The sequence below is a fragment of the Mchenga conophoros genome, linkage group LG6 (assembly GCF_057382185.1).
Source record: "Mchenga conophoros isolate Kocher_MC1m ecotype Shallow Benthic linkage group LG6, M_conophoros_male_GT1.1, whole genome shotgun sequence".
Taxonomy (NCBI): Eukaryota; Metazoa; Chordata; class Actinopteri; order Cichliformes; family Cichlidae; genus Mchenga; species Mchenga conophoros.
In genome coordinates, this window is record NC_140531.1 from 31,502,356 (window position 1) to 31,512,540 (window position 10,185).

General features: G+C 39.7%; 2 protein-coding genes across 2 annotated transcripts; one reads left to right on the forward strand and one right to left on the reverse strand.

The window, feature by feature from the left end:
• The first annotated feature begins 590 nt into the window (after positions 1-590).
• Positions 591-4,995, forward strand: xpa (xeroderma pigmentosum, complementation group A). Its single transcript, XM_085277397.1, has 5 exons — positions 591-987; positions 2,229-2,334; positions 2,854-3,019; positions 3,841-3,958; positions 4,053-4,995. The coding sequence occupies exons 1-5, from the start codon at positions 717-719 to the stop codon at positions 4,205-4,207; spliced, it is 816 nt and encodes a 271-aa protein (XP_085133523.1). The 5' UTR covers positions 591-716; the 3' UTR covers positions 4,208-4,995.
• A 736-nt stretch (positions 4,996-5,731) lies between these two features.
• On the reverse strand, positions 5,732-9,629 carry kpna7 (karyopherin alpha 7 (importin alpha 8)). Its single transcript, XM_085277398.1, has 12 exons — positions 9,476-9,629; positions 9,233-9,376; positions 9,076-9,161; positions 8,647-8,815; positions 8,381-8,480; positions 8,090-8,172; positions 7,562-7,648; positions 7,291-7,467; positions 6,866-7,099; positions 6,309-6,491; positions 6,046-6,192; positions 5,732-5,888 (listed from the first exon to the last, which is right to left on the reverse strand). Exons 1-12 carry the CDS (start codon positions 9,539-9,541, stop codon positions 5,802-5,804), a joined length of 1,563 nt encoding a protein of 520 aa, XP_085133524.1. The 5' UTR covers positions 9,542-9,629; the 3' UTR covers positions 5,732-5,801.
• Positions 9,630-10,185: the final 556 nt, after the last annotated feature.

Sequence of the window (10,185 nt, forward strand, 5' to 3'; positions counted from 1 at the left end):
AAATGACTGTAGGCTCTGCTTAGCTCTTCTTTCCTAATATCCACCATCAGGTCCATAAACCCTGTTGCTACTGAAGGACCATATACACCTGTCAGGCCCTGGGTCTGGTCTCTGTTGTTTCTTCAAGACATGACTTTCAGATACTGTATGTGTTTCAGGCCTGACAATTCTTTTGAATGAAGAAAAAGTCTGGATAGCTGTTACTAAAGAGTAACTGAAACATTTTAAGAAACTCTGGCTCATTGGGAGCTTTATTTAAGGATACATTGTATCCTTTCTTTTTGACTAAGTTTAGAAAATAATAATAATAATAATAATAATAATAATAATAATAATAATAATAATAATAATAATTGGAAATATTGAATTTCTGGTTTTACAATCACTAAGCCATAAGAATCAAAATGAATATGCAATATTTTATTATATAAAGTGTAATAAATAGATATGTGGACGTTTTTGAATTCAGTTACTATTAGTCCGATAGCGGTGTGCTTTACTCCACACGGGGTCAGACAGAAGGTGGCGGTATTGCCCCCGAAAGCTGTTTGAAAATCACCAAAAGACCCAAACGAAAAAGAAGCCGGAAGCATTCAGCTGTCAGTTTTGTAACCAATCTAGTGCTGGACTTTGCATGGAGCGAGAGGGACCGGGGCAAGTTCTGCAGAGTAATTTAATTCATTGCTCTGCCGTGATCGCTGTGTTTAGAGAGCACCATGGATCCGTCACAGGCCGAGACAGTGGATGGTGGTGCTTCGAGTCCCAAACTCGAGCTTTCCCCGGCGATGCGGGCTAAAATCGAGAGGAACCGGCAGCGGGCGTTGATGCTCCGACAAGCCCGTCTTGCGAGTCGTCCTTTGTCCGCTGTGGAGGGCGCAACAGCGGCCAAAGTTTCCAAGACCATCGACTCGGGAGCTGGGTTCTTTATCGACGAGGAGGGAAATATAGAGGGAGAGCAGACGATCAAGGTAGTGGTGCATCAGCCAGGTGTGTGTTTAGTTAGACAAATACGTGCTCGTCTCGTACTTACATTACAGTTTTTCTCAAATGCTAAAACACATGTCACAAACGTTACCACCAGGTCCCCCAATGTCCAAACACAACACCCTTCTCTAAAGCTACATAAACACAACCACACCTTCCCACTGCAAAACTCAAACTCCCACACCAAGAGAGCAGCTCGAAGCTGTCAAAACTGTAAACACTATACACAGCATTACACACTACAGCAAAACAATTGAAAACACAATGCTCAATTTGTGAGAAGGTTCTTTGTTTCATAACTGCCAATGCATATTTTAGAAACTATACAGTAACGGATCGTCGTAGATCTCTGCAGAGGATTAGGCATTTAGATTTGTGAGTTTCATATGAGTAGTATAAATCTATAGAAAATCCTGCATGTACGTACACTACTGTAACACAACTCAATGCAAAAACAGAATCTATTGCACACAACAGTAATCTTGAAAACATGAACAGCGTGTGAAGTTTTTTTATTTACGTTATTCACACCACACACACACCACAATCACTGTGCGGCATCATGTCGCTGAGCTGTTGCTCGCATCTCGTCCGTAATGATGGTGCGAGGTTGTCTTGCTCTCCCTCCTGGACCTTCTCCTCTCCCATGTTGGCCTTCTCCTCTTCCTCGTTGGTCGCTCCTCTTCCTCCTCTCATTTGAACTCCTCTTCCTCATTGGCCTGCTCCTCTTCTTCCAGGGCCAGCTCTTCTCCCTCCTCTGCATCAAATTCCTCTTCCCCTGACTCTGCCTTCATCCATTGTGTTTGTTTGGAATCTTCAGCATACTGTGCACTCTGAACTTGCTTTTACATGTGGGTACAGCATTAGCAACAAGTGTCTTCAATTTTGAGTCATTGTGTGTAGTGAATGACGCCAGGTGTGTTCCCTGTGTTCAAAGATTGGTGACTGTGGCAAGCATTTTGCATCACATGGGCTTTCATTTGAGAATATGAGCAGAGTTGTTTTGCAACATGTGTTTTAGCAAGGAAAAATGTGTTTAGATTTATGAGTACAGAGGGTTGTGTTTTGTGAATTGTGTCTTCATGTGACATGCGTTTATGGTACTGGAATATGGTGGCTACATTTAGTAAATGTGTTTAGACTACTGGTCATTTGGGTTGCAGGATTGGCTTTTGTGTTTTAACATTTGAGAAAAACTGTATTTACCTTTGTTCTTGATCACTGTGGGTCTGCGTTGTTTTCAGCTCCGGTGATTGAACCAGAGTACCTGATGTGTGATGAATGTCAGAAACCCTTTATGGACTCGTACCTGAGCAACAGCTTTGACCTGTCTGTGTGCGACAACTGCAGGTATACACTTACACACACACCTGATGTGTTTGCTGCAGTCTGTGTGCACAATTAATACGTTTATATTTATTAGATTTATTTGGTGACTTATATTTTAAAACTTTGAACCATAAACACCTGCAAGCCTCACTGATTTCCAGTGTTTAACAGCTGTTTACAGTCATGCTCCCTGAGATCTGGAAGAATTTGGAGGATGAATTAACACCTCCTCATGTTACATGTTACATGTACTGAACCTTTTTTTTTTAAACAAAACTAAACTAAGGCTTCATCATGACGAAATTTAAAAAAAAAGGATGATTTGCTGTCATTTACTGTATTTGCTTGTGCATTCTATATTAAGCATTAAGATACCTAAACATTTTGTGTTGGTGTCCATCACAGTCTATGTATTTAGGGGCTTTAAAGTGCAATGTTTTGGTCATTTAGTTGCCTCAAACTTTTTTTGTGTATAACTGTCAACTTTGTTTTATATAGTCGTACAACTAAAGATCTATTTTAAACCTATTTCCTTTTCAGGGACAATGAGGAAAAGCACAAGCTGATCTCCAGGACTGAGGCTAAGCAGCGCTACCTGCTGAAGGACTGTGACCTGGACAAGAGGGAGCCTCCTCTCAGGTTTATACTGAAGAAAAACCCCCATAACCCACGTTGGGGAGATATGAAGCTCTACCTCCAGCTGCAGGTATGAAAATATGCGAAGGGCAGTTCATACAACTTTTTTAACCTATATTCACGTTATGCTAATATTCTTTAGCATTCAGTGTTGTGTGGCTAGACTGCTCACTGTGAACTTAAATATAGTATTTCTGTCTTAAAAAGCTTAATGTATGTGAAACTTTATTCATATAAAAAAAGTGAAGTGATTGGTTTGTAAATCTTCACTAAAAACAAGCAGATAATTGTTTTGTTTTGTTTTAAGTTTACAATGCACACGTTTTATGACACAAGCTTACCAATTAACTGTAATTTTAACACACTGTGTGTTAAAAATCGTTAGTCATTAGATTTGTGATAACATAAATAATGTGAAAATACTATTACCCAAGAAATGAGAGGCTGAGGTGTGAGTAAACCAAAGTACCGCTAAATGTTCAGGAAATGTATTAGGGTGTATGTTTTGTAGATTATGTAAAAGTCTCTTTTACATAATCTTAAAGTGAAGAAGATGGTAAAAGTGATTTAAACTTGCAGTCTTTCTAATGGACAGCAGGGGGCGATTCCTTTGGTTACAAAAAGATCTATGAAAAAAAACTTAGTTCCCACTTGGTTTAGTAACTTATTAATCACTTTTAAACATTTAGAATTTACTAGCTACAGTGTGGCTGACTAGTCCTCGGTTTTCCAGATATTAGCTTCAACCCAAAACCAAAGATGGCTGCAGCGAAATGCTTAAATTTCAACTTTAAAGCAGAATTTTACAATTCCAAGGGGGGCATCATGGTGCCAGTGTCCATCTTACCTGTACAGTCTATGGACCTGCTAAAAGGTTTTTGTATATTACAGGTGGAGAAAAGATGTATGGAGGTGTGGGGTTCAGAGGAAGCTCTAGAAGAAGCCAGAGAAACAAGAGAAGAGAACAGAGAGGTGCAGAAGCAAAAACGCTTCAACAAGAAGGTCAAAGGTTGGTGTTTGCTTTGAGCCAAAATTCTCCCCTCCCAAATGGGTTACACTGAGCATTGTTAAACATCAGCTGTGTGTCTCTGTGCGTGTATCAGAGCTACGCAGAGCAGTAAGGAGCAGTATGTGGACCAAAAACACCACCGCTCACCAGCATGAGTACGGACCAGAAGAGGTTGTAGATGAAGAGGAAGACCTCTACAAGAAAACGTGCCTCACTTGTGGACATGAGCTTAGCTATGAGAAAATGTAGAGACACACGTCCACAAACACTGTTAAAGACTGATGTCTGGTGCTTCGACAGGAACGCAAGTTTCCAAATTCCTATTTGTATTTTTTCCATTTATAATAAATAGCAATAAAATGCTCCACCTAGATCACATAATAGGGGCCAAAATCACCATTGTATTCAACACATTAGCAGTAAGTTCTTTTTTTTAATGGCTGTTGCACATCTTAGCTTGATTGCTGACTCAGTTGTATTTTTAGCCATACCTATGCACATTGCTTTTCATTGTTCTGCATCATTTGAAATTTGGCAAGTCAAGGAAAGCATGATACTGAAACTTTTTGTGTAAAATGTTGTGTAAAAAATTGTAGGTCTTCCTTGTGACAAATAGGACATTTTCCAAAGCTGCTGCTTTCTTAGAAAAAGTCATATCTTAGGAGGGCAGTTATGAAAGAAGTCTGCAGCTGTTGCCAGATGTCTAAGACTAGAAGTTCACATCACCTGCTGTAGTTTTGTTTTCATCATGGCTTTATGCTCAAGGCATTCTGGGAGTCAGTCCAGTGCCAGTCTGCCAAGAGTATCAATTTTCAATTGATAAAGACATTATCAAAGAGCATTGGCCAGATGGTGCATCTGGCCAATGCTCTTTGATAATGTCTTGCACATTGTTTGATAATGTCGTGCACACACTTCAACCTGGTCTGACCATTGTGAATTTTCACATCTTGGTTTTTATAAATGTTATTTTGTATTAGCTTTAAGGAAATGTGTAAATTTCTTTATTTGTAACGATGTAATTAAAAATTCTCTAGTTGTAAAGTTCTGAAAATGCTTTATTTATAGGTCCCTTCTGTTAGCTAGGTCGTCTGTAATGCTATTCTACAGAGCAAAGCTGTAGTTTGTGATCAGTGTGCAGCCACATCTCAACTACATTTCAGTGGTATGTGAAGAGGATGGGTGGCTTTGGCAATTCATGCTTTTGACTTAGTCTTCTACTTCCTCACAGTGCATGTGAGGGGTGGAAAGTGTACTTCATTATACTTTTTGCACGTCAGAGTGTCTGAATTACTAGTTCAGAGTGTAGTCAGCCAGACTTGAATGCTTAAATTTCAGTAAAGGAGGGATTGCCAACTCATGTTCAGTTTTAATAAACTTCAGAGTCACTACCAACTGTAGGAAGCAGGACATGATCCTGACAGTTTAGACACTGGTGGTGGTAAAGATGAAGCAGGTGGGGACGGGATAAAGGAGAGTGCCACAAATGTTCGAGAGGCAGAAATAAAGCACCTTTAACTGAGGCCAATTTTCTTGTCAGTCTTCTGCAAGCTAATGATTTGCCCAGAGTGATACAGAATAAGTTACAGCGCAGGAAAGTAGTAAAGTGAAACTAGCAACCCGAATTCCAGCAATGCAGTTGACGTCTAGCCCTTACTCAAGTTTACACTTGAGAAGTTGCAGATTTAACCGTTTTAAATGTTGGAAAACTTGTGACATTTTAGTTTGCTGTGGTTCACAGGTGCAATGAGATTTGCCCAAGTTACCCATGACTGTTTAGTACCATTGAGATCATTCCTTTATTCAAATTTTCAACATGAATTCAAAACATACAGAGTCAGTTTTAAAACTCAAAGGCTTTCTGGACATCAGGGCTTTGAAAAGCAAATTCATCCTCTGTTGCATCAACCTTCTCACCATGAGTGTCACTCTAGATAGAGAGGGGAAGAGAGAGAAAAAATTTTTTTTAGTCAGCTTTCAAATCAAAATGCAAAAATAAAATACAAATATTAGTACAAGTTCCCAACTTCAGATTACAAAGTTTAAGGCTTACATTATAACTGTTCATCCACACAGCTAAGACTTACATCACTAAAGTACTTCTCAATTATGTTATGTGCAGCCTGATACACCATTTCATTGTCATGGTTCTGCAGCATCTCAATGCGGTCCAGTCCTCCCAGCTCTTCAATCAACAGGCTAAGCTTCTCCATCTCACCAAGCTTTTCTGCAGCCTGAAAAAGTCACAGCCAACCCCACCAAACATAGTATCATTTAGACTTAAATCTCACTGCATTTTAATTTAGCCAGATTAATGCATTTTATAATCTGCGACATCTTCTGCCCTCACCATGAAGATGTTGTTTATGGCATCCAATATGACCAGAATGACTTTAGCATCTTTGACCTGAAGTAGGTTGATGATTGCTTCCAGAGCACCACTCTGCACCAACTGGACTACCTGCTCCACAGTAGCCCCACTAGTCAAGTTTGTCACAGCCCAAACAGCTTCCCTCTGAGTTTTGAAGTCACCCTGAGACGAGGAAGAATATTTACAAAAATAAAATATTTGGCAGCTGAACAGATAAGCCCATTGTTACTTGTGAAATTGGACAATTTTCTGTATTAAAGAAAAAAAAAAAAAAAAAAAAAACCTAACATACTAATGGCTAGCTTACTCAGAATCTGAACGGCACTAGTGTTTAAGTGCCAACTTTCGGTGTTGATTTCAGCCCATTTATCACAACTTCACTTGGAAAAGAACTAAACTCCTACACTTCATTGTGGCCTTTATCCACAGAGTGATGGCTCATTAAAACTACGTTGGATCAAGTAACCCAGTAAACACAAAGGTGGTGTACACAGTTTTACACTTTGAATTCAGACTACAGATTGAAGGCTACTCACATTTCTCAGTAAGTGTACTAGAGGAGGAAGCAGACCACAGGTGATCAGCTGTTGGATTTGCTTGCATGGACCTGCAGCAATGTTGGACAAGGCCCATGCTGCCTCCTTCTGAATACTGGCCTTTGGATGCCTCATTAACTTGGGTAAGACATTTAGAACTCCAGCATCAATTGCAGTCTCAGTCTGTAGGTCAGAGCCACTCACTATGTTCCCAATGGAGCGGAGAGCTGGGGTCTGGTTGTCAAAGATTTATGAAAAAAAAAAAAAAAAAAAAAGTATATGAAGTGATCATTCATATTCAAATGCAACACTGAGTAATGACAGAGGGGAAAGTATTAAATCTTCGTATCTCATGTCAGATTTTTAACTTATGCTCAAGTGACAGACCCTTAAGTTCAGAGTAGGGGTGTGTGTATATACACTACCATGACACCAAGCTCCTGGTGACTCATGAGCTCCACCAGTCGAGGAACAATACCGGTTTTCACTACAATTTCAATGCGGTCATTGTCACCATCAGAAAGGTAGGAGATTGCCCAGCATGCATCAGATAAGATGTCCTTGTCACTTAGATGAAGCAGCTGGACCAGTGAAGGAAGCATCTACAGAAGCAGAAGATGTAGCTTATCAACTGGTGGATTTGGAATTAAGATGTGCAATCTGATCACGTGTCAATACAACAGTTCCTGATCTTACCTGCTGGACTGCAGACAAGGGTGGAAATGGATTCTTGTTTCGACACAGGTTGGACAGAGTCCATGTCAGGTTACGCAAATAGCCAACCTAGAGTTAGAGTCAATTACAGTTTAGACTTGAAGTTTCTTTCACCATTTTACTAGTTATCTGATAATACTATTTTAGTAGCTTTTAGTTGAAGAATCATGCAGTTGAAGTATTATTAATAATAATCTTCCTCATTAGAACTTATTTGATCACATTTGACCAATTTGATGCACTCATTGGCATTGAAAGCCATCAACATGAATTACTATACACTAGAACCAGTTAAAGGCAGTCAAGTTCCTTTGTGGGAACTTCAGTTTGACAAATTAAAACCATAGATTTTTCAGCATAATGCATTTTAACCACACTGCCAAATCATGACTGGTTTAAGTGCAAAGCTAAACCTAGACTCTACCAAGTGCAGGACAATCTCAAATCCAGAATATTTAGAAGTTATCAGAAAAAGAGGACAAACACAAACAAAGCTTGCATAAAACTGACCGGTGTGTCTGGAGAGATTCGAGACAACAAGGCTGGGATGACATTGCACTCAATCAAGACATCGCGATAAGTTGCACCATCACCTGAGGAGTAGTTACATTGTAAGCATAACAATGAAACTGAAGTAGAGGACTGGATTTTATTTTCCATATTCCTTTGTTTAGTGGGAAGACCACAGAGTTACTCAGCAACTGAGGCGCTTTTTGAAACTCATCTCAGATTCCCATTTTCAACACCCCCCTTTGTTAGAGCAAAGCCAGACATGACAATACATTGTATTTAAGATTTAACCTGCAATGTTCCCAAGAGCCCAGACAGCCTGTTCACTAATGTGCAGCATTGGCGAGGACAGCAAAGAGATGAAAGCTGGTACAGCCCCATGTTCCACCACCTGAGGGTAGACACACACATTTAGTCTGCTCTGAAAATGGCTTGAGGAGGTTACAAGGTAAACCCAAAGCAGACATGTGACTATAATATGTTGAATATTGACAATATCCAACATGTTGATAGTGAAATCTGTCCAACATAACATTAATATCAGACAGCTTTAATACCTGCTGTGTATGCCAAGAGGTCCCAGAGGCAATGTTTGTTAGAGCCCAAGCTGCTTCAAACTGCAGAGTTGGCTCATCGTCCATAGACAGGAAGGACACAAAGTTAGACAGCAAACCAGCATCTATAATCTCCTTCAGAGGAGGGTTACGCTCTTGAGAAAGCAGCTTCCTGAGGAGACGATTAAAAAAAATAAAAGTTAAGGTACAGGCTTTACTTTGCTCAGTTCACTTGTACCCAATAAATTCTTGGGTGTCATTAACATTGTATAAACGCCCATTACGGTTTCCCCACAGGTCCCATGTGATCCCTGAAATTGATGTTTTTCTTTACAGACAGACTGAGCTGGTAATCATCTGTGAGATGGCAAAAAGCAAGGGTTATATTTGAAGACAGTATCAGACAGATCATAATCATCCCTGAACACTCACCGGGCTGCCTGACAGCCTCGGGTCTGGGACTTCCTGCAGTCGCTGTTCACGTCTTTAATTATGTCCTCAATGGATAAGTGGGTCACCTGGATTACAGGTATGTTGTTAGAGTCTCTGCTAGTTTTAGTAGAGTTATTAAAGGTTTCTGGAAACTTACCAGCTCGTTGGGGATGTAGTCTGGAGACAGGGCCTCCTCGTCCGGGAGGGACGACAGCGTTATATTTCTTCTTTTCAAGAAATTTTCATTCTTGTGAGCTTTGCGCAACTCCACGCATTCCGTGATCCTTTTCTCCCGAAGTTTCTACAGGAGTAGATGGTGTAGCTCAGATAAAATAACCCATTACATAGAACCTAAAAAAATAAATAAATTAAAAAAAAAAAAAAATCATAGTCAACTTACTGCTGGATCTTTCCCCTTATTCTTAAATTTGGAGAGCCGTTCGTCGGTAACGTTTTTGGTGGGCATGTTGGCCTTTGAGCGCACAGTAATCCAAGCTCCTGAAATAAAAACTCAGTGAAACCAACCGCCGGGTGATTATATTTGTCAAAGCCGCCTCAGGTGAATCAAGTTAGATGTGATTATTGGAGGAGTCGTGCTGATTCATTCAAGCGCAGCTGTGCAGGTTTCAATTAAGTAACGAACTTTAGGGCTCCCGCAAGGTCACTTTCAGTCTACAGCAAGAATAGAACGAACTGCTTCTTTTAAAAATATTCGCAAAAACAATAAAATAAAATAAAAGCAAAAAATGTAATTCTACTACAGACTGCCTTTTACTAGATTTTAATTTTATACGGATCATAGCTCAAATTAAAGGCTGGGGATTTCCATTTTTAAATATTTTTTTCCTATAATGCACTCTGGAATACACATGATACATGCATAATAATACATATATATATGTACACAGTTATGAGAAATAATTAAACGCTAGCAGCCTAAATTCCTCGCACTGGAAATTCTGGGGGCTGCAGACGCTTTTGCGTAGGATTAATCTTAGACGGCAGAGGGCAGCACAACATAACAGACAAACTGCTTGCATTTGATCAAAAGAACTGTGACGAAGTTAAAGTCCCTGCTAAATAAAAAGAAGATTTTAAATGTATAATTAA